Genomic DNA, 25,135 nt, shown 5'->3' on the forward strand with positions numbered 1-25,135 from the left:
GAACTATATTAAGCCCCAAAGGAAGGGATCATCTTTTTGTTTGTTTGTGTTTGTACAGGGCTTATCTCAGTGAGATCCTGGTCTATGAGTAAGGCCCCTTGGTGCTATGGTAATACAAATAAATAATAATTGGTTGTGAAAGTTTGTAGCATTCTCTCTCATGTTTATCTTCTGGAGATTGTACAGAAACAGAACAATTATTACAGACATAAGAGAGAAGTTCCAGGTGGAGGAGTTGGAGAGAGAAGAGGGAAGGAATGGAATAAATGTGAAAAGGTGAAATATATTAAATTCACCTTTGTATTGTTTGCTTTCCCAGTCCAGAACTAATACAGTTGCTTAAATCTTTAGTTGGAAGATGGTCCTTATTGGAGAATGGGATAATATATGGTTTTGTAGACATGCACTGTAGCCCTAGAAAGAACGATCACCATATCTGAAGTACAGCTACCCTTCTGGGCTCACTGGCTAAATTTAAGTGGAAGATCATCATACAATATTTCATCTCATTACCCTCACTACCAGAATTAAAAACAATTGTTTGATATTAACGTGCTGAGTCTCGATTATCTTGAAATTAATTCTGAAATGAAGCTGCTCTTCTAGATGTAGAATGACAACCATAACTCTTCGACAAAAAAAATGGGTTTCAAAACCGGAATTTGTACTAGGAGATTACAAAACAAAAATACGCTAAGGATTGTGCCTGAAACAAGCTAGCTACACCAAATATAGCAATGGTGTCAGGGGGATGAATAGATCAGGGGACTGGTAACTGAAATCTTTCACTTCTAGACTGCTGTTCCAGCCCTGGCTGGGAGCAATGCAAAATCATTACCATCTGGTGTCTCAGTTGTGACCTCTAGAAGAGCTAATTTTAGTACTAGTCTACACACAAAATTGCACTGAAATAACTAAATCTCTTTTAATACACATATTTTGTTATAATGTGCGTGTGTAGACACTTATTTCAACTAAAAGTGTCCTATTTTTACTGAGCTAAAACAGGGTTGTTGTTGTTTTAACCAACTTGATCCTATTTTAATTTAGCTATTAAAACACCACCACAAACACCACTTTAACTCAGTCAGAATAGAACACTTTTACTCTGAAGTAAGAGTGCCCACACACAGACTTGCACAGAAATAAAAGATGTGAATTAAAATCGAGTTAGCTGTTTTGGGGCAAGTTTGTGTATACACCAACCGTTAAGTCCACTTTTCAGGGAACAGATATCCACAATATAAAAACCAACACAACTAACACCTTTAGATTGTAAACTCTTTGGAGCAAGAGCCACCTTCTTGTTCTGGGTCTGTACAGTGCCTAGGATCCTGGTCCATGACTGGGACTCCTAAGCACTACTACAATGCAAATAATAAACAGTGATAATACTGAGATCCTCAGCAAAGCTAACAAAGAGATTAAACTACCTTTTCATCCCTAGAGGCAAGGCAAACTTCTACAGAAGTTTGCATTTTACTGTCTGTGCTGCATTTGCTCCTGTAAATAATGAGCTCCTAGCTAATCAACCTGGCATCCTTTCATGAGAAATTCTGAAAGTGCTTTTTTTGGTTTACTTTACAAATATAACCATGTACTTTTTTCCTTGTAGGAGATATGCAAACCAAGATATATATTATATACAAGCCTTAATACAATTTTTTAAACAGTAATACTCAGAACATCATTCCCAGAGAGTTCTGTGAAACAGCCTGGAATTAGTAGGTAACATAAAATATCCAAACCATATCTTACTCTGCATGATAAGGAAGCACTGCTTCCTGGAAGAATTTCCTCACACTTTCCCTGAAGATATCATGATCCGAAGAGAAGATCCTTCGAGTTCCAATATCCATTAACGTTTTAGCAGAAGACGTTTCTTGACGTACCAACTCATGATTTTCAGTCTGCAGATACCTAAAAAGAGACAGCCAGAGCATTTGTAAGGAGTGCTACCTAACACTTTTTTAAACAGTGAATGCCTATCTTGGTCAAATACTTGTGGGCACAATGAATGGCACTGGCCTGCCAAAGGAGCATAGGAGCAGAAGGGAACTCCTGGGTCATCGAGTCCAGTCTCCTGGTATTGCAGGCAAACCGGCATATCATTCTGTTTATAAATTTTCAATGCGGAAGCCTAAGAGACATGGACATTTGTCCATTATGCTACTTGACATGATTGACAACCAGAAAAAAAACACCAAGCTCGGTACAGCAAGAGATGTTTCAGGTCAACTTTGACATGCATTCGGCACAGCTGCACAGACAGGCTTGAACGAACCATTTCAAAAAACACACTGACGCAGGGCTAAGGTCCAGCAGCAGTAGTCCCTCACTTTCAAATTCAATCAATACCATCATCCTTCAAAAAAAAAAATACAAATAAAACTAAACAGTGAAACTCTGCTGCTTCTTTTGCCACCCATGCTCAGGGTCTAACTGATCATTCTATCTGGGGTTGGGAAGGAATTTTTCTTGGGGTCAGATTGGCAGAGACCCCGGGGTTTGGGGTTTTTTTGCCTTCCTCTGCAGCATGGGGAACAGGTCACTTGCAGGTTTAAACTAGTGTAAATGGTGGATTCTCTGTAACTTGAAGTCTTTAAACCATGATTTGAACACTTCAGTAACTCAGCCAGAGGTGAGGAGTCAATTACAGGAGCAGGTGAGGTTGTGACCTGCAATGTGCAGGAGGTCAGACTAGATGATCATGATGGTCCCTTCTGACCTTAAAGTCTATGAGTCTAGTTGGGTTGTGCAGCAGGAGCCATCCCCTCCTCCCTCTCTGATAAACAGAGCTCTACAAATAAGACATCTTTTTAAAAAGATAAAAATGAAACAGCTCTAAACCTCAGCAGATAAACCCACAACCACAAATACATAAAAAGTAGAGACACAAGGTGGGTGAGGAAAGATCTTTTATTGGACTAACTTCTGCTGGAAAGAGAAAAGTTTTTGAGCGACACAGAGCTCTTCTTCTGGTCTGGGAAAGGTACTCAGAGCTAAATACAAGGTGTATTTGTCTCTTATTCTCTTTTGTGAGCTCACTTAAGGGCATGGCGATTGTCTGGTTTCACCCACATAGTTGTTATGAGGTGTTAGAGAGGAAACAACCCCCTGCCCAACCTCCCCAAGCGCTCATCATCAGAAGCAAGCGCCCATAGACCGGGACCCATCAACTCAAAGTGGCACCAGACCCTGGCAGAACAACAGATGCAAAACCTGCAGACATATCTCCACTGCTACAATGACCACCACCCACCCCCGATACGCCTTTCAAGATCCATGGATCCTACACATGCCTATCGCAACACATGGTATACCTCACCCATCACAGTAAATGTCCTAATAACTACGTGGATGAATCAGATAATCACTACGTTCTCAAATGAACTCACACAGGAAAATTATAAAAGACGAACACACCCTATCACCTATGGGTTAACACTTTTCACAAAGTGATCACTCTAAATCTGACCTGTCAGTCCTCGTCTCAAAGGAAACCTACACAACACTTTCAAAAGACGAGCTTGAGGGCTTAAATTCATAACTCTGCTAGATACTAAAATTTCGTGGACTGAACAGACACACTGGATTTATGGCTTATTACAACAATCTGTAACCCACTACCCTCCCTCCCTTTTGTCCTATGACTGCAGAGGTGTTAATGGGGCAGTCCACCTTGAATGGCCCAGTCCACCTTGAATGGCCCCTTAGACCAGTGGTTCTCAACCAGGGCCCCCTGGGGGGGCCGTGAGCAGGTTTCAGGGGTCCACCAAGCAGGGCCAGCATTAGACTCACTGGGGCCCAGGTCAGAAAGCTGAAGCTTCACCGCATGGGTCTGAAGCCAGAGGCCTTGAGCCCCATCACCCGGGGCTGAAGCCAAAGCCTGAGCAATTTAGCTTCATGGGGTGGGGGGAAGCAATTGCCCTGCTTCCTACTCCATAACACAGGCCCTGGTTTTTATATGCACAAAACCAGTTGTTGTGGGCTGTGAAGTTTTTATAGCATGTGTGGGGGAGGAAGAGAGGACTCAGAAAGAAAAAGGTTGAGAACCCCTGCCTTAGACTCTGTGCTAACTACCTATGCTAAACAATCTGTTTAAACCTTGTATTTCGCTGTGACATTCTGAGTACCTTTCCCAGACCCAAAGAAGAGCTCCCTGTAGCTCGAAAGTTTGTCTCTGTCACCAACAGAAGTAGGTCCAATAAAAGATATTACCTCACCCACCTTGTCTCTCAAATACTCTGGGACCAACGCACTAGAACAACACTGCATATTTAAAAAAATAGTCAGGGAGAGGCTAACAGCAATATCTGGTGGTTAAATGACCAAAATCATAAAGGTCCCTCCAAAGAATATGGATAAGATTTTTATCTTGAAGACATCACTTTATAGTAGTTATCCCATGAATTAGTCTCTCTTTTGAGTTTTTCCTTTTTGGTCAGTATCTTGTTTTACAGTACAGTCTTGCTAACTTACACAGTTTAAGAAAAAAAAAGAAATCTTGCTGCTTTCACAACAAAGATTTATTTGTCAAATGGCTGAAGTGAAGTTCTGTATTTTAATGCTGTGATTCTTTTTAAGTACAAATGCCGCAGTACACTAGGAGCTGCATAAATAAAAGCAAGCTACAATTAGCAGAATAGACTCTCCGATGCAGACTACTTTGTTCACCTTGGGCTCAACCCTCCAAACATTTATTACCAAGCATGGTGCTCAAGACTGTGCAGTCGCACACCTCTCAAGCACGACATTCAGTGGTGTTTGTAGGATCATGCCCTTATTGGCCAACCTGCAATGAAGTGATTCATCCTGACATTGGTTTCAAGCCTTACACAGGATTTGGAATGCAGGAGGTAGTATACATATTATTGTAATGAGATTTGTACACAAGATGTTACTGCAATCAATTTATTCTATATTTTGTATTTTTTCCCCCAAACACAAAATAAATACACCTCAACCCTATACACACACACCTTAACCAACCCCCCCCCCCACTAAAACTATAGGGTTAAATTTTTTAAACTAACCCCCTCTCCCCTCCGGGGAGTCATGCTGGGGGACAAAGGCTGTATTCTGCAAGGTCATGGGATGGTCTCAAAGATCTAACAGGTCTTTTCCTCTCTTCTATAAGCCTAAATCACAAAACTTTAAAATAAAAGGAGATGTTGGTGTGTTACCCACAACTACAGTTTCAACTTTAAAGATACACTGAATGTATTTTTTAAATTCTTTGCTTTTAGACATGTGTAGTGTGTGCAGAGTTCAAGGTGGACACACTCGAGTTTAATTATAGAAATAATAATCTCATCAAATAACTTGGGGACATGAGCTTCTTGCAAGATCTTATGCTGAGACCTCATGATCTGACTATGAAAACAACAAAGTTTGCTTGGGTGTAGCTTTGTCATTATCTGAAATTGCCATGCTGGCAGTATCTGGAACAAAGGTCACAGCTACTTTCCTTCTAAAGAACTGCCTTCACATGGGAGTTATCACAGAGAGCCTGTTAAAATTCACACCCCCTACCTTAATCCAAATTAACCTTCAAGAGTAGACAAGCCCTAAGAGATGGGGTGTGACAGAGAATCAGAGAGAGGGGCACAAAACAAGCAGGCACCATTAGGAGAGCTGAGACCTGAGCACTCCCAAACTTAGGGCAAGTTTGTATCTGGATGGGGACTTCACAGCTGGGCCATAGCCAAAGCCTGATCCAAACCCATCCAAAACCAGGGGGAGCCCAGATCACCACAATATAAAGCTTGATCCAAACCTGTCCAAAATCTGGGGGAGCCTAGCTCCCTGGCATTATGATGTCCATTAATATACCATTATTTATAGTATTGCTCAAAACCCCCAGTGTGGGTCTTGTTGCACTGAGACTGTACATGCTACAGTAACACAGTGCACACACACTGTACACAACACACACACACACTGTACATAATACACAGAGCGCACTGTACACACAAATAGCGCAGACACTACACGCAGAGCACACTGTACAGACAGTCCACATTACACACAAATAGCAATGCACGCTGTACACAGAGCACACTGTACACACTACACACACAGTACAGACAGGACACACAGAACACGGTACTGTGTGTATACACAGGCTGGACACACTGTGCAGAGTACACACAGAGCACACTACACACACCAATAGCGCGCACACACACTAGACACGTACACACACACACACACACACACACACACACACACACACACAGAGCCCGGGGTGCCAGCACCCTCCATTGATTCGCTGCCGCAGCCCCCCAGCCGCTCTCCCGCCCAGCCGGGGCTCGGGGTTTCCCCAGACCGGGGCCCCGGCAGCGGCGCTGGCTGGGCTCGGCCTCGGCCCCGGCCCCGGGAGCGCTCACCTGGCGGGCGGCCGGGCCCCCGGAGCGCAGAGCGGCCGCAGGGCCCGGCTCAGCAACCGCCTCGCCGCCATTTCGCCAGGCCTGGGTCACGGGCTGGGCCCGCCGGCGCGCGGAGTCGGAGGCGGCGCGGCTGCTGCGGCGCCCTCTAGTGGGCAGCGCGGACAGCGCCCGCCGGCGTGTAACGCCCAGCCACGCGCACCGCCACCGCCGGCTGGTGTGTGACACACCCAGCCACGCACACCGCCACCGCCAGCTGGTGTGTGACATGCCCAGCCACGCACACCGACACCGCTGCCCAGCTGGAGTGTGACACACCCAGCCACGCACACCGACACTGCCAGCCAGTGTGCGACACGCCCAGCCACGCACACCGACACTGCTGCCCGGCTGGAGTGTGACACACCCAGCCACGCACACCGACACTGCCAGCCAGTGTGTGACACGCCCAGCCACGCACACCGACACCACTGCCCAACTGGAGTGCGACACACCCAGCCACGCACACCGACACTGCCAGCCAGTGTGCGACACGCCCAGCCACGCACACCGACACCACTGCCCAGCTGGAGTGCGACACACCCAGCCACGCACACCGACACTGCCAGCCAGTGTGCGACATGCCCAGCCATGCACACCGACACCGCTGCCCAGCTGGAGTGCGACACACCCAGCCACACACACCGACACTGCCAGCCAGTGTGCGACACGCCCAGCCACGCACACCGACACCGCTGCCCGGCTGGAGTGCGACACACCCAGCCATGCACACCGACACTGCCAGCCAGTGTGCGACACGCCCAGCCACGCACACCGCCACCGCCAGCTGGTGTGTGACACGCCCAGCCACGCACACGGACACCGCTGCCCGGCTGGAGTGCGACACACCCAGCCACGCACACCGACACTGCCAGCCAGTGTGCGACATGCCCAGCCACGCACACCGCCACCGCCAGCTGGTGTGTGACACGCCCAGCCACGTACACCGACACCGCCGGCTGGTGTGTGACACGCCCAGCCATGCACACCGACACCACTGCCCAGCTGGCGTACAGTACGCCCAGCCACGCACACCGACACCGCTGCCCGGCTGGATGCGACACACCCAGCCATGCACACCGACACTGCCAGCCAGTGTGCGACACGCCCAGCCACGCACATCGACACCGCCAGCTGGTGTGTGACACGCCCAGCCACACACACAAACACCACCAGCTGGTGTGTGACACGCCCAGCCACGCACACCAACACCGCCGGCTGGTGTGTGACATGCCCAGCCATGCACACCGACACCACTGCCCAGCTGGCATACAGCACGCCCAGCCACGCACAGCGACACCGCCGGCTGGTGTGTGACATGCCCAACCATGCACACCAACACCGCTGCCCGGCTGGCGTGCAGCATGCCCAGCCACGCACACAAACACCGCCAGCTGGTGTGTGACACGCCCACTCACGCACACCAACACTGCTGCCCGGCTGGCAGGCAGCATGCCCAGCCATGCACACAAACACCACCGGCCGGTGTGCGACACGCCCAGCCACGCACACCGACACCACCATCTGACTAGTCTGCGACACACCCAGCCACGCACACCAACACCACTGCCCGGCTTGTGTGTAACACACCCAGCCATGCGCATTGACACTGCCAGCTGGTGTGTAACACGCCCAGCCATGCACACTGACACTGCCAGCTGGTGTGTGACACGCCCAGCCATGCACACTGACACTGCCAGCTAGTGTGTAACACACCCAGCCATGCACACCAACACCGCTGTCCAGCTGGTGTGCAACAAGCCCAGCCACGCTCACCGACACCGCCAGCTGGTGTGCAACATGCCCAGCCACGCACACCAACACCGCCAGCTGGTGTGTAACATGCCCAGCCATGCACACCTACACTACCAGCCGGTGTGCGAAATGCCCAGCCATGCACACTGACACCGCCGCCCGGCTGCTGTGTGACACACCCAGCCATGCACACCGATACCGCCAGCTGCTGTGTAACACACCAAGCCATGCACTCCTGCACCCTCTGCCAGTGGGCAACACACACAGTCACACACCCCTACACCCCCTGCCACTGTGCAACACACATACACCTAGCTACACACACCTGCTCAGCCTGCCAATGTATAATACACACCACCACACAATACCTCCCTGCCAGTGTGGTGACGCCTACACCTCCTGTCATTGTGCATCAAATACCCTGTCAGTTTGTAACACCCACCCCTAGCGGAGGTGGAGGCCGGTATTTCTGCTTCTTCTACCAGTGTGAAACACATACATACATATATACTGAGCCAAAACACACAATTTACCCCTGGGAGAGTGTGCAGCACACACAGCCACATACCTCACTACCTGAGTTGGAAGCAGACACAGTGAGCAACAATGTGTACTACGCACATCTTGTCAGAGTATGCAGCACACACAGCCACGCACATCTCCTTGCCGGTGTGTAATGCAAACATATATACATCCCTACACTGTGCCATGACACCTCCTTGCCAGAATGGACAGCAGGCACACAGAGAGCCACAATACACACACACAGAAATAATACAACCCAACACACAGCACTTCACTGCCAGAGTGTGCAGTACGCAAACACAGATGCATCTCATTTCCTTCCCCATTCTTTGTACTAATTGGGAATTATTCCATTTTGTCTGTTGAAAGGTTTGCCAAGAGCTCTTGAATTCGCCTTGCTGCCTGACCCTTTAGCTCTGGTTGGTGATCTCTTGGGGCTTGTTGGCTTGTTATTTCTGATGTTTGAGCTGAGCATTTTTGGAAATCTGGCCACTTCATTTAAGTGCCTAAATGGGAGCTATTAAGTGCTGAGCTCTGTTGAAAACCAGGCCCCGTGTGCATTGTACTTATTTTATTGTGTGTGCACATAGAGATGTTCCTTGACAGGTGGTTTATAAATGTATTTCATTTTAATGTCTCCTTGGACCACATTATAATTCCAGAAATGGAGCTGGAACGTATGTTAATTCACTTACTAAAAGCTTCTCTGTTAAATAAGCGTATGCCTCTTTCCTGGTTATGTGTCTCCAAATCCGTTGCAATATAAAAATCCCAAACTATTTAGAGGCATTCCTTCAAACAATTACTCCTGCAGAATAAAATATTTCTACTTACCAAAGCCTCTAGCACAATAGGGATCCATGTAATCAAGTGCACTGCAGGCTTTTGTAACTACAAATCCTTTCTAGTACATCTAAGCCTATAATAGGCTTATAATGAAATATCTGTATGTTTTTGTGATGTAAATATTTTTAAACTTTACATTGTTAAACTGAGAAGGAATGACAAAAGGAGGAGAGACACAGAAGGCGAAACACACAAAGGTGAGAAGAAAAGAGAAGACAAGAGTCAGATGGGAGGGTTTTTTATTTTAAGTTAACCTGAAATATATTATTTCAGGCAATTAGAGTACAAAGATTCTGTAACCTTGTGAAGCCATAACTTTACATTTATTCCTCAGATAAAGAATACCTGCCAGACTCTGCTCTTGGGGCCCTATTTTGAGGAATTTAAAAATGTAAAGAAGAATCGCATCTTTCAATTAAAAAAAATAAGCATCTGGAAGGGACCTCGAAAAGTCATCAAGTCCAGTCGGCAGAGCCAAATAAACCTCAACCATCCTTGACAGGTGATTCTCTAACATGTCTTTAAAAGCTTCCAGTGATGGAGATTCCACAACCTTCCTCGGAAGCCTATTTCAGAATTTAACTAACCTTATAGTTAGAAAGTTTTTTTCTAATATCTAACTTAAATCTCCATTGCTTCAGATTAATCCCATTATTTCTTGTCTTACCTTTAGTGGTCATGGAGAGCAATTGATCACTGCCCTCTCTATAACAGCCCTTAACATATTTCAAGACTGTTACCAGGTGCCCCCTTAGTCTTCTTTTCTCAAGACTAAGGAAGCCCAGTTTTTTAACCTTTCCTCATAGGTCAGGATTTCTAAACCTTTTATCATTTCTGTTGCTCTTCGCTGGACTATCTCCAATTTGTCCACATCTGTCCTGAAATGCGGCACCCAGAACTGGACACAGTACTCCAGCTGAGGTCTCATCTGTGCTGAGGAGGGTAGCACAATTACTTCCCATGTTTTACATACAACACTCCTGGTAATACACTCAAGAATAACATTATCCTTTTTCATAGCTGAATCACATTGTTGACTCATATTCAATTTGTGACCCAGAATAACCCCCCAGGTCCTGTTTAGCAGTACTACCACCTAGCCAGTTATTCCCCTTTTTGTAGTTGTACAGTTGATTTTTCCTTCCTTCCTTGCACTTGTCTTTATTGAATTTCATGTTGTTGAATTCAGACAAATTCTCCAATTTGTCAAGGACATTTTGAATTCTAATCCTGTCCTTCAAGGTGCTTGCAACCCTTCCCAGCTTGGTGTTATCTGCAAATTTTATACATATACTCTCCACTCCATTATCCAATGAAGTGGGTATTCACCCACGAAAGCTCATGCTGCAAAACGTCTGTTAGTCTATAAGGTGCCACAGGATTCTTTGCTGCTTTTACAGATCCAGACTAACACGGCTACCCCTCTGATACTTGACTCCATTATCCAAGTCATTTATGAAAATCCTGAATAGTGTACTAGACCCAGGACAGACCCCTGTGGGACTCCACTGTACATGCCCTCCAGATTTGGCAGTGAACCATTGACAACTATTCTTTGAGTATGGTCTTTCAACCAGTTGTGCACCTGCCTTGTAGTAATTGCATCTAGACCACACTTCCCTAGTTTGCTTATGAGACTATCATGTGGGACTGTGCCAGAAGCCTTACTAAAATCAAGATAGATCATATCTACTGCTTCTCCTTCTCCACTAGGCCAGTAACCCTGTCAAAGACAGGAAATTAGGTTAGTGTGGCATGATTTTGTTCTTGACAAATCCATGCTGGCTATTCCTTATAATGCTATTATCCTCCATGTGATTACAATATGTGATTATTTAATAATTTGTTCTGGTATTTTTCCAGGTATCAAAGTCAGGCTGACTGGTCTATGATTCCCCCAATCCTCTTTGTTCCCCTTTTTAAAGACAATTACAATGTTTGCCCTTCTGCAGTCTTCACCCATCCTCCAGGAGTTTTCAAAGATAATTGCTAATGGTTCCGAGATTGCTTCAGCTAGTTTCTTAAGTACCCTTGGATGAATTTCATCAGGCGCTGCCAACTTAAATACATCTAACTTATCTAAATATTCTTTAATCTGTTATTTCCCTGGTTTTGGGTGTATTCCTTCCCCCTTGTTTTTAATTGTTCCAATATAAATTGATATGCATCAATCACTGGAGCTGAAAGTTTGCTAATTAATCTTAATGAAGATTATTATTATTAATTAATTTGCAGAGTTGCCATCTCTCACAATTTAATCACAAGCCTTGTGATATTTGGAGATTTTCCCAAAGCCTCAGTTCCTGGTATCATGAGATTACACGCCACAGTCAAGTCAAATCTTGATTTTTTTTTTTTTGACAAATTAAACAGATTGAGCTCTTTAAGTCTCACGCTAAGGCATTTTCTGCCGCCCACGAATCAGTGTTACGATAAATAGCTTCCTAGTGAGGATGTTACATAATTGTGTAAAGCAGGGGTTTCAAACTCAATTTACCTCAGGGCCAGTGCCAGTCCTCAAATCCTCCCAGCGGGCCAATAATGTCACTGAAGATGGTGTTCAGAAAATAAAAAGTTTATATTTTATTCTTTATTTTGAATTTCTTAGAAATTTCATCGCCTGCCAGAGAGTTTTTAGTGTTTGCCAGACACCTGGCAATGCTTCAGTTCTGTCAGTTTGTTGATATTTGGCCTCAGTGACTGAGCAGTTGAAACCTTCAGGACTGCAACAAGGTATGCATCAGATAGTTCTGTTTGGTCCACTTTCCCATGCTCTGCTGACATGGGCCTTCTTGGGCACAAGAGCGGCTGAAGAGGAGGCACAGTCATGGTCTGCCCACTGGTCAGATGCAAGGGGTGAGGAGCATGGCTACTACCCTAAAGAGATGGGGCAGTAGGTGGTTCTAACCCTCCCTGTGTGTCTGGGATTATGCTCCCATCAGGTTCAGTGCCTCCTGGTGCTCCTGCTGAGATGTCCTCTCCTACACAGCCTACCAACATTACATGGGTCAGTAGGTAAAAAAGTAAATAAAGGGCCCCATTTCCTTACACAGACCTGCAGTGCCAATACCTAGAAAGAACCTCTTCCCTTTCTTCTTTTCTTCACTTTATCTCATCTGCAGGAACCAAGCACATTGCCTCTGTGCAGGCACCATCCCCCGGAGCTCCCATTGGCCCAGAGTCAGTGCTCGGGGAGGGGGAATGGAGGCAGCGTGCCCCCTTGCACTGTCATTGGAGCCTCACAAGTCACGCCACCTCCCAGTCCATTTCCTACCCTTTTCTCTCACTCCCTTGGCTTCATGCCGTCCCCACTGACTCTGCCCAGCGACTAGTGACGCTGCCTCCATGGCTGACTCTAGGGTGATCAGATGTCCCGATTTTATAGGGACAGTCCCAATTTTTGGGTCTTTTTCTTATATAGGCTCCTATTACCCCCCACCCCCTGTCCTGATTTTTCACATTTGCTGTCTGGTCACCCTAGCTGACTCTGCCTGGCAACTAGTGATGGTATCACTGTCCCTCCCCCCCAGTGCCTGCAGCAGACGGAGCCGGCAGCTTGGCTGCATCTCTCCTGCTCACTCCCCTCCTGCCCCCCCACCCCTTGGCCAGCAGCCACCAGGGCCAGATGAAAGAACTTTTTTAAAAGTTTCTGCAGGCCGCAGTGGGGAGGTTCTCGGGCCGCAGATGGCCGACGGGCCGGGACTTTGAGACCCCTGGTGTAAAGGCTCATGTCTAGGAACTGAGAGAATGATACTTTCAGGAAGTGCTTGATGAGCGAAGACAGAATAAGTACAGTAACTCCTCACTTAATGTTGTAGTTATGTTCCTGAAAAATGCAACTTTAAGTGAAACAATGTAAAACTAATCCAATTGTCCCATAAAATTTACTGTAAATGCGGGGGGGGGGGGTAGGTTCCAAGGAAATTTCTGGGGGGCAGACAAAAGGCATTATACTGTACACTGTACAGTACTGTACTGTGGTGTGGTTGGGAAGTGCCCCTGGCTTACCCCACACAGGAACTGCCCGCTGCAGGCAAGGACGCTAGGAAGCACCTTTGCAGCAGCAGCGGCAGCTTCCCAGGAGAACAGGCTCAGATTTTGCAGGGAATGCTCCAGGCCCGCCTCTTCTTGTCCCCGCTCCACTCGAGGCCCACCTCTTCCCACCCCCACTCCACCGCCTCTCTGGAGCATGCCACATCCCTCCCCCGCAAAGTCCTAAGAACTGCCAAACAGCTGTTTGATGGTGTTTAGGACTTTCTGGGAGGGCGGGGGAGAAGCGAAGATGCAGCGCTTCCCCGCTCCTGCCCCTCCCTCCCAGAAAGTCCTAAGCGCAAAGTGCTGGGAGGGGGAGGAGCAGGGAAGCCCCGCGTCTCCACTCCTCCCCCTCCCTCCCAGAAAATCCTAAGTGCCACCAAACAGCTGTTTAGTGGTGCTTAGGATTTTCTGGGAGGGAGGGGGAGGAGCAGAGACACGGCGCTTCCCCGCTCCTGCATCTCCCTCCCTGAAAGTCCTAAGCGCTGCCAAACAGCTGCCCTGGGGAAGCGCTGGGAGGGAGGGGGAGGAGGCGGAGAAGCGGAACTTGTGCAATGCTCCCTTGTAAAGTTGCTGCTCTTCCACAGAATCTTACAAGCAGGCAGCCAAATGACGTTATAAGGGAGCATTGCACAACTTTAAACAAGCATGTTCCCTAATTGAGCAGGGACGTAACATTGAAACAATGTTAAGTGGGACAACGTTAAATGAGGAGTTACTGTAGAAGACGGCATAACGGCTGAATGTTGCACTGTCTTGGTTCTCTTTGCCTGTGCTTGCACAGTGAACTCAAAATACAAGGGTGCTGTATAGCTGCTGATCTGTAATTGTATGTTTACTCCTACCAGAGGCAACCACTGGGATCCTGTTTTGAGGAATTTCGAAATACACCTTCCATTAAAAAGAGTAAGCATCTAGCCCTTAGAAACGTAAACTGATATACATCAATCACCAGAGCTGAACGTTTGCCAATACATTTTCATAAAGACAGTGATGATAAATATTAATAATAATAATTTGTAGTGATGCCAACTTTCATGACTTTATCACGAGTCTCATGATATTTGGTGATTTTCTCCAGGCCCCGGCTCCTGGTATCATTAGATTACATTAGAATCTGAGCTTTCATTTGAAAAGAAATAAAAAATTTAAAAACATGATCAAAAAGGCTCAAAAACAAGAAGAGGAAAAGTGTTTTTTTGGGTTTTTTTTTTCTTTTCAGAATTGCATGATTTTCAATCAAGTGTCATACCTGACTCACGATTTTTTGAACTCTTGGGGTTGGCAGTACTGAATTTTCATTGCAAGTCTAGAGGCCTCAGCCAAGATCAGGGCCTAGTTGTGTTAGGCTGTGTACATGCACATGGTAAGAGTCACTCCTGTCTTGAAGAGCTTACACTGTAAATACATGAGATTGACAAAGGAAGTATCTTTGTCCCCAATTAACAAATAGGGGAACTGACAGTGGTGGCACCTGCAGCAAGAGGGCCCCCTGAAGCCAGATCCAGCCTGCAAGGCCTTCGGTTTGGCCCACCAGGTGTGAGCTGCTTTGTCCTGCTCCCTTCTGGGGGCTCTGCTGTAAGACCAGCCCTCCTACCTGGCTCCAACTCCACTCTGGGCTCCCCTCACTACGACACCCATGCTCTCTGATGCCCAGTCCTGTCTGCAGTGTCCCCATGCTGACCTGCCTCTGAACGCTCTCCCCACCCGCCAGCTCAGAGGGATGCTCTGCAGCCGGGAGGGAAAGGCCACAGGGCCTAGGGATGCTTAGAGCCTGGGGCCAGCCGGAGACAGGTAGCTAAGCTGCCTTTACAGCAGAGCCCTCAGTGGGGAGCAAGAAGTAACAGGTGATGCTCAGCAGGCCAAATGGAAGGCCCTCACCGGCGGATCTGGGCCTTGTGCTTCCTTTTCCCGCACAGCATCCAGGGCTGGCTCCAGACCCCAGCGCGCTTGGGGTGGCATTTTGCCGGCAGGGTGGCAGGCGGCTCCGGCGCACCTTCCGCAGTCATGCCTGCTGGAGGTCCACCGGAGCTGCGGGACCAGTGGACCTCCCGCAGGCATGACTGCGGAGGGTTCGCTGGTCCCGCGGCTCGGGTGGATCTCCCGCAGGCATGCCAGCGGATGCTCCACCGGAGCCGCGGGACCAGCGGAACCTCCGCAGGCATGTCTGCAAGAGGTCCCCCGGAGCCGCGGGACCGGCGACCGCCAGAGCGTGCCCCGCAGCGCGCCGCCCTGCTTGGGGTGGCGGGATTCCTAGAACCGCCCCTGACAGCATCCCCCGAGCCGGTAGGTGCCAGTGCTGGACCCGAGTGGGGAGGTGAGGGGGTGTGCACAGGTGGATCAATGCAGGGACACTGCAGACTGAGACTGGACAGGGGAGCACAGGGGCCAGAGCTGCGGGGAGCAGTCAGGGGTGGATCTTGGGGCTAAGCCAGAGCTGAGTAGCCACCTGCCCAGACAGTGGAGCTCCCAGCTGGGAGCAGGAGTCAGGCACAGGCAGGGGAAGCCAGGGATGGGACAGGCTCTGGGACACTCACCACCTACTTCCTTGGGCTTCTCCTGCTCCTCCACTGTCCCCATCTTCCTCCCAGTCCTGTGGGGGCCCCGGAACTGAGCTTTGCAGGGAGCCCCAGCACTGGGAAATGAGGCACAGAGAGATTAAGTAACTTGCCAAAGGTCACACTGGACACTTGTGTGAAGTGAACCCAGATCTCCAACATCTCCTTAACTCAAAGACCATCCTTCCTACCACCCCTTTTCCCTGTGTAGTTTTTAAGGCAACTTGAATTTAGGCCTCTTATGCTTTTGTGGCTGGTGATCATTATCTTGAAGGCATGATTTTCAGAAGTGCCGAGCAGCCACAGCTCCCTTTGATGTCAATGGAAGTTGTACGTGCTCAGCACTCTTGATAATCTGACCCTTAATTTCTTCTAGTTCAGGGGTTCTCAAACTGGGGGTCAGGACCCCTCAGGGCGTTGTGAGGTTATTACATGGCGGGTCGCGAGCTGTCAGCCTCCACCCCAAACCCCGCTTCGCCTCCAGCATTTTAATGGTGTTAAATATATTAAAAAGTGTTTTTCATTTATAAGGGGGAAGGGGTCGCACTCAGCGGCTTGCTATGTGAAAGGGGTCACAAAAGTACAAAAATTAGCGAGTCCAGTAGGCTAGTGGCAGCCAGTGCAGGGAGCAGAGAATTACCTTTAAACATGAATGTATCTGTAGGACAAAGACATTGTTACACTGAGATATTCAGTGATAGGGTGAAAGATTTTTCATAGCTGAACTTTTTGTGTAGTCTGCCATATGCTAAAGCTAAGTGTAATATATTTTTTAACACAAGCAGTGTCAAACTTTTCATCAGTTGCTTCTTTAATAAGCTGCTTCTTACACACTAAACCACAAGATGGCAGCACAGGAATATGCATCTATATTATTACACCTAACACAAATCTTGCATCTCCTGTATTGTATCTTTTTTCCCCTTCTATCAATAGGGCATGTTGATGGTTAAGAAATATACTTTCTAAGGTGGAATCAGAAGCACCCTCATTAGAACACCACTTGCAATATGAAAATGGATACTGTCTCTTTAAGATGAGAGTGATCCTATGTGGTATCCTACAAGATTGAAGGGGACGCCTAAAGGACAGGGACCAGTGTGAGTGGATCTCCCTGCCTCTCAAGGGGCAGCACATATAATAGACTCCTCTGAGAAGTACTTAGCACAGATGTACAAGGGTCAGCTCTGGAGGGAAAGTAGTGCTAATCTCCTAAACCTGGCTCCTATCAGCCAAACTCTGTCCATTGACAACACCAAAAAGAGACATGAGCAAAGCTGGTTGAAATTTTTCATCCTAAACTTATTTTTGGCAAAAAAAATGCTTTTTTAAAACATGATTTTGTTGTTTTTGTAAAAAGTTCTTTGACTTTGGCAACAGTTTTAGTTTCTCATGAAAACTTTTGTGACATTGCTGAATTATTTACACTCATTTGACAGCCTGTGGCAGGGTAGTCTGTCCCCTGAAATGCAATGGGGTCTAGGGGTCAGCCCACCCTGCCCCATGGTGCGGCCCTTTAAGATTTTGGAAGATATTATGAATGCAAGATCCTAGGAAATAAAAAATATTAGTAGAGAGGAAATGGTCCCAGGAATAAGTAATGTTTAGGGGGGGAAAACATTACTGTTTCTTTAAGGGATCAGGACTAGGAGCCTTGCCAAGTTGATGGGGCAGCCCCTCCCCTCTCTCTCAGCCAATTGGGATGAGTTCTGGAAAAGGGATGAGCATATATGCTGCCTTGCCCGGCATATCACAGCAAGGGAGATACCAGCAGGAGGTGGGTCTACTGGCTAAGCCTTCTGAACCAAAAGGGAAAGACCTTGATTATGGAAAGAGCCTAGCTGGAGGAAAAGCTGGCAGAGGCTTTCCAGCTGGCCTGAAGTACCACCCAGCTTCTGGGGCATACCAGGTTTCTTATATGGACCTGGAGTGAATGTGAGATACTGAAAGAAGTGCTTTGCATGTTGTGTTTAAAAACAAACAAACAAACAAAAACCTTAATAAATCAAACCCTACAAAGGGAATATTTTGTTTGAAATAAACTGAGCTTGGTAGCTGGAAGAACCTGTGCAGATGCTGAGGGCAGTGCACTGGCAAGACCATGAGGAACGATGAGATGTAGTGGAGAGTGGTACCTGCTCACACAGCCATAAGGGTTGGCTCCTCCCCCCGCCCCCCAATCATTAAAATTAGAGTTTGGCAAATAATTGTGGGTTTTGTTGTTGTCTTTTTGCCCAGCAACCTGAAAAATCAGGGAAGTATTTGTCTCAGTTCCAGAAATGTTTGGAATTTGTCAGCAAAACTGAAAAAGTCCATTTGGGGCCAGTTTTCCTTCCTGGGTGAGTGCTTTAACCACCAGGCTATTAGCTATTTTAGGGAGGGAGGGTTTCTCAATCTCGTTGAAGTTATTCTAATTTGTACAAATATTTAAATATTCATTGGACCAAAAAGGAAGTGAGTGATTGTATAGCCTGTGATTAAGGCATTCATCGGGGAGGTATGCCTCTGAATCAGGCAGAGAGAAGGAGGCTTCCAACTTGCATGAGCATACTCCAGTTAATCACTAGCTGACTATACACTCTGAGGCACGTGACTTTTGTGGATACTGCCATTTGGCATCATTGCACACTCTGAGCCAGAAGAGGATTTATCCTTGCACCAGGACAGACATGGAAGGCAGGCAGGCAGGCAGTTTGCCGTTCCTTTCTTCAGAGTTAGGGGCTGCAGATATGGGTTCCACTGCAGTTTAGGGTAGCCCTGAGGGTGCTCTAAATTGTGCCCCTGCTGCTGTGGCCATATGGGGCTTTGCTGAGACACAATAGCCAAGGTGTTGCTCCAAACCTGCTACACCCCTTGCCAGTTCAGAGCGGTTCTCTCTGTCACCTTTGGCCCATCCCCACCCTGTCCACTTTCAGGAATGCCTCCAGAGGCTAGTATCAGAGGGGTAGCCGTGTTAGTCTGGTTCTGTAGAAGCAGCAAAGAATGCTGTAGAAGCAGCAAAGAATCCTGTGGCACCTTATAGACTAACAGACGTTTTGCAGCATGAGCTTTCGTGGGTGAATACCCACTTCTTCAGATGCAAGTAGTGGAAATTTCCAGGGGCAGTTTTATATATGCAAGCAAGAAGCAAGCTAGAGATAACGAGGTTAGTTCAATCAGGGAGGATGAGGCCCTGTCCTAGCAGTTGAGTGAAAACCAAGGGAGGAGAAACTGGTTCTGTAGTTGGCAAGCCATTCACAGTCTTTGTTTAATCCTGAGCTGATGGTGTCAAATTTGCAGATGAACTGGAGCTCAGCAGTTTCTCTTTGAAGTCTGGTCCTGAAGTTTTTTGCTGCAGGATGGCCACCTTAAGATCTGCTATTGTGTGGCCAGGGAGGTTGAAGTGTTCTCCTACAGGTTTTTGTATATTGCCATTCCTAATATCTGATTTGTGTCCATTTATCCTTTTCCTTAGAGACTGTCCAGTTTGGCCGATGTACATAGCAGAGGGACATTGCTGGCATATGATGGCATATATTACATTGGTGGACGTGCAGGTGAATGAACTGGTGATGGTGTGACTGATCTGGTTAGGTCCTGTGATGGTGTCGCTGGTGTAGATATGTGGGCAGAGTTGGCATCGAGGTTTGTTGCATGGATTGGTTCCTGAGTTAGAGTTACTATGGTGCGGTGTGCAGTTACTGGTGAGAATATGCTTCAGGTTGGCAGGTTGTCTGTGGGCGAGGACTGGACTGCCACCCAAGGCCTGTGAAAGTGTGGGATCATTGTCCAGGATGGGTTGTAGATCCCTGATGATGTGCTGGAGGGGTTTTAGCTGGGGACTGTATGTGATGACCAGTGGAGTCCTGTTGGTTTCTTTCTTGGGTTTGTCTTGCAGTAGGAGGCTTCTGGGTACACGTCTGGCTCTGTTGATCTGTTTCCTTATTTCCTCGTGCGGGTACTGTAGTTTTGAGAATGCTTGGTGGAGATTTTGTAGGTGTTGGTCTCTGTCTGTGGGGTTAGAGCACCTCTCTACAAAGGAAAAAGGACTGTAAGCTGTCTAAACTCCTACCTGCTATATGGGGCCACAACTGTGGTACCCCTAACCCACCCAGCAATATCGTCAATCTATCCAACCACACACTCAGCCCAGAAGAAACGTCTGTCCTATCTCGGGGACTCTCCTTCTGTCCTGCCACCCCCACCAACATGATACAGTTCTGCGGCGATCTGGAAGCCTACTTTCGCCATCTCCGACTCAAAGAATACTTTCAGGACAACACTGAACAGTGCACTGATACACAGTTACCCTCCCACCAACAGCACAAAAAGAAGAACTCCACATGGACTCCTCCTGAGGGTCGAAATGACAGTCTGGACCTATACATTGAATGCTTCTGCCGACATGCACAGGCAGAAATTGTGGAAAAACAACATCGCTTGCCTCATAACCTAAGTCATGCAGAACGCAATGCCATCCACAGCCTCGGAAACCATCCTGACATTATAATCAAAGAGGCTGATAAAGGAGGTGCTATTGTCATCATGAACAGGTCTGACTACCAAAAGGAGGCCGCCAGACAACTCTCCAACAGCAAATCACATCCTCTAGCTGGCACAGCTGTGCAGGTAAAACCCCCAGTGTAGACACAACTGTGACAGATATTGCAGCTGCATGCAATATCCGTGGGGACCATTTTGTGTTAAATGTAGGAATAGATTATCTATTATCTAGATTATCTATCTATAGTATGAATAACTCCAAGGGTGGAGGGTTGCCACAGCTCTACCAGGAACTAAAACCAGTTAAGTGATTAAGGGGAATCATTATAAAAACCTTCAGAGAGGTACCACCTCCTGTGGGCTTGCGTATACTGGTTCAAACTGGTTTTTTCCAGAAAACAACAGACAAAGAAAAGGCTTTTGATATAAAAAGCTGGGTTTAAACTGATTCAGGGCCTTCTTTCTGATCCAGCAAATGGACAGGACCTTCTGTCTAAGAGCGCCAAACCTTGTAGAAAGTTTAGAAAGACTTTGGCCTATTCAGGCCCCCTAAGGCTGAGGGATGTGCATAGGAACTTTTGTTTTTGTACATGTTTTCTCTGTAATGCTTTTATCTTGAGAATAAAGGTGTTTGCTTAGAAAGAACTGTGTGGTAACTTTTAACGGCTGACCATACATCGTTCATTGCCCTCAGAGAAGGAAGCAAAGCACAGACACTGGCCTTTTAGGTGGGCTGGCTTGCTGGGAATATTTCCATGTAAGGCAGGGTGATTTGCAGCCTTAAAATCCTAGTCAGGATAGCAAGGGATGCGGGTAACCTTAACAGGGAGCCGGAAACCTTAACTGGGTGCCCTCGAGAGATTCCGGAGGGTGCAGTTACTCTGAAACTTCAACAGCAACATTGCATAGGTTACTATGCCAGCAGAACTCCTTCAGTTGGCTTAGGCCTGGTCCACACTAAAAAGGGGGTTCGAATTAGGGTACGCAAATTCAGCTACGTGAATAGCGTAGCTGAATTCGAAGTACCCTAATTCGAACTACTCACCCGTCCAGATGCGGCGGGGTCGAACTCCGCGGCTCCAAGGTCGACTCCGCCACCACCGTTTGCAGTGGTGGAGTACCGGAGTCGACCGCGGCGCTTCCGGAGTTCGAACTATCGCGTCTAGATCAGACGCGATAGTTCGAACTCCGAGAAGTCGAACTCACCGTGTCGACCCGGACGGTAAGTGTGGACTAGCCCTTAGGCTGCATCTCCACTAGGAGGCTCTGCCGACAAAAGCTTTTGAAGTGTAGACATGGCCTTTGAGTCTGATTTCTCTCCTCTCTGCGATCCCCTCTTCTCTGAGTCACTTTCTCCTTCACACATTTAGTTTCCACTCCAATGGAGAGACACTGGCCCATCCATTCCTCCCCTCAAAAAAACTTGGGGTTCAGCATAGGGCTAGTCCTTTCAATATAGTATACTAAGGCCTTGTCTACACTACAGGACTATTTCGAATCTACTTAAGTCGAATTTGTGGATTCGACCTTATGAAGTCGAATTTGTGTATCCATACTAAATACACATATTCGAACTTCTGAGTCCACATTCACGGGGCCAGCGTCGACTTTGGAAGCGGTGCACTGTGGGAAGCTATCCCACAGTTCCCGCAGTCCCCGCTGCCCATTGGAATGCTGGGTAGAGCTCGCAATGCCTGCTGGGTGAAAAAATGTGTCGAGGGTGGTTTTCGGTTACTGTCGTCATTGAACCGTCAATCACGCCCTCCCTCCCTGAAAGCGCCGGCGGGAAATCTGTTCGCGCCCTTGTCTGGTCGGTTACAGCGCGGACGCCACAGCACTGCGAGCATGGAGCCTGCTGCGATCATCGCTGCACTTATGGCCGTTGTCAACTCCTCGCACCTTATCGTCCACCTCTGCAACAGTCAGCTGCTGAGAAACCGGGCGAGGAGGCTCCGGCAGCACGGTGAGGAGAGTGGCACAGACCTCTCAGAAAGCAGGGTACGCCGGGCAGTGGAGATCATGGTGGCAATGGGTCACGTTCATGGTGTGGAACGGCGATTCTGGGCCCAGGAAACAAGCACAGACTGGTGGGACCGCATAGTGCTGCAGGTCTGGGATGACACAGAGTGGCTGCGAAACTTCAGGATGCGTAAGGGCACTTTCCTTGAACTGTGTGACTTGCTGTCCCCTGCCCTGAAGCGCCAGGACACACGCATGCGAGCAGCCCTGAGTGTGCATAAGCGAGTGGCCATTGCTCTCTGGAAACTAGCAACGCCAGACAGCTACCGGTCAGTAGTGAACCACTTTGGCGTGGGCAAATCTACCGTGGGGATTGCTGTCATTCAAGTAGCCCACGCAATCGTTCAGCAACTGCTCTCAAAGGTAGTGACTCTCGGAAATGTCCAGGTCATCATAGATGGCTTCGCCGCGATGGGATTCCCAAACTGCGGTGGGGCTATAGATGGGACTCACATCCCTATCCTGGCACCAGCCCACCAGGCCAGCGAGTACATTAACCGAAAGGGCTACTTTTCAATGGTGCTGCAAGCTGTGGTGGACCATAGGGGACGTTTTACCAACATCAACGTCGGGTGGGCGGGCAAGGTTCATGACGCGCATGTGTTCAGGAACTCTGGTCTGTTTAGACGCCTCCAGGCAGGTACTTTCTTCCCGGACCACAAAATAACGGTTGGGGATGTGCAGATGCCTACAGTGATCCTCGGGGACCCGGCCTACCCGCTAATGCCCTGGCTCATGAAGCCCTATACAGGCGCCTTGGACAGTGCGAAGGAACTCTTCAACTACCGGCTGAGCAAGTGCAGAATGGTGGTGGAGTGTGCTTTCGGACGTCTCAAGGGGAGATGGCGGAGCTTACTGACTCGCTCGGACATCAGCGAAAAGAATATCCCAGTAGTTATTGCTGCTTGCTGTGTGCTCCACAATCTATGTGAGAGCAAGGGCGAGACCTTTTTGGCCGCTTGGGAGGTTGAGGCAAATCGCCTGGCTGCTGTTTACGATCAGCCAGACACCCGTGCCGAGAGAATATCCCAGCGGGAAGCGCTGTGCATCAGGGAGGCTTTGAAAGCGAGTTTCCTCGCAGAGCAGGGTAACCTGTGACTGTCCACTTGATTTTAAGAGAGCCTGATCATGGGCCTGTGTCTGTATGTGTCCAGTTAGATCTGAGCTCACAAACCCGGTTCTCCAAGTTTCCCCCACTTCCAAAGCACGTTTTAAAACTAATGAAACATTACAGTAATTAATAATAAATCTTTCGTTGACTTTGCATTTCTGTTTCTTGGTTGAAACATGTAAGCATTCTGTGCTGGGTAAAGTGTGCACTGATGTACAGACCGCTTGTCCAAAACAGGACGGACAGCCTCCTGCTCCTACATAGGTCTGTGGGGTGGGGGACGGTTTACGGTGGTTGTGCATGTAGGGGGAGGGTTGCAGGAATGGGTGGGTTTGCAGGAAGGGGCGAGGGGTGCCGTCTTTGGATAGGGGTTTACATGACGGCTGTGGGCTGTGGGTTTGGGCGTTGGAAGGGGTGAGGGGTGTGGGGGAAGGGTGAGTATCTGCCCCTGGATGAGGGCTCTTTTTGGGGCTCAGGGCACTGGGGAGGATCGTGGCTACGGTCGAAGTGCATGTGAAGGGAAGCCTGCCTTTACATTCGGGGATGGCAGGCACCAGGACCCTGGACAAGCATACACATCAACGAAAGACCCGGGGCAGCATACACCACACAGACTGACCCTGGTGCCTAGTGACTGCAGTCTGTGTGTGCCCTGCAGTTGACCCTGCACCCAAGTCTGTACCATGGTACTGTGGGCTATGCACTGCAATTACAATCCCCCCCCCCCCCACACACACAGAAAGTCTTCTGACACGAGAAACGTGACGGAAACAGTGAGTAACACCAAACCGCTTTTAATAATGTAGTACACAGTGGGGGGTTTAAACTTGGAGTTGGGACTGGTTGATGCTGTAAGGAAAGAACTTGTACAAATTTACAGCGCGAGAGGTGTCTCGAACATTAGCGGTCTGCTGCGGTGCAGGGACAGTTCTCACGGCCCCTACCGCCCCTCCTTCTTGTAACTTTGGGTGAGGGGGGGTGTAGCAGGGTGGACCCTGCTCCTGCCCAGAGGGGCTTGAAACGCTGCCTGCCAGGGCTTAAGAGGCATGGCTCTGGAAGCTGGGCTGAATAAGGAAGTGGCCGCAGCTGGGGCCACGCCCCAAACTGAAGCCCTGGGGCTTATAAGAGGCAGGGAAGCCAGAGCACAGACAGTCTCTCTCTGCCTTCAGAGAGGGATGGGCCTGGCTGCTTATGAGCAGAGCTAAAGTACCTAGGTGAAGCAGGGCTGGGAACAGGCTAGGGAGCTGGGGAGCTCAAGCCAGACAAACCCCAGGCTGCAGCCTAGCGGTAGGCCACAGGTACTGGGGGTTGCAAGGGGCAACCCAGGGGTAGGAAAAGCAGCAGGTCCAAACCCCTTTGCCTGTGATGAGTGGGCTGAT

General features: G+C 48.4%; 1 protein-coding gene across 1 annotated transcript in view; it reads right to left on the bottom strand.

Annotated features, from left to right (window-relative positions):
- ACADL (acyl-CoA dehydrogenase long chain) overlaps nucleotides 1-6,547 on the bottom strand; it is a 33,998-nt gene extending 27,451 nt beyond the window's left edge. Inside the window, exons 1-2 of the mRNA XM_045032717.1 lie at nucleotides 6,393-6,547; nucleotides 1,759-1,920 (exon numbers count right to left, since the gene is read on the bottom strand). Coding sequence (XP_044888652.1) covers nucleotides 1,759-1,920; nucleotides 6,393-6,463 — 233 coding nt within the window. The 5' untranslated portion in view covers nucleotides 6,464-6,547. The remainder of the gene's footprint in view (nucleotides 1-1,758; nucleotides 1,921-6,392) is intronic.
- Between the last annotated feature and the right edge of the window lie 18,588 nt (nucleotides 6,548-25,135).

Source organism: Mauremys mutica, chromosome 10, assembly GCF_020497125.1.
Source record: "Mauremys mutica isolate MM-2020 ecotype Southern chromosome 10, ASM2049712v1, whole genome shotgun sequence".
Taxonomy (NCBI): Eukaryota; Metazoa; Chordata; order Testudines; family Geoemydidae; genus Mauremys; species Mauremys mutica.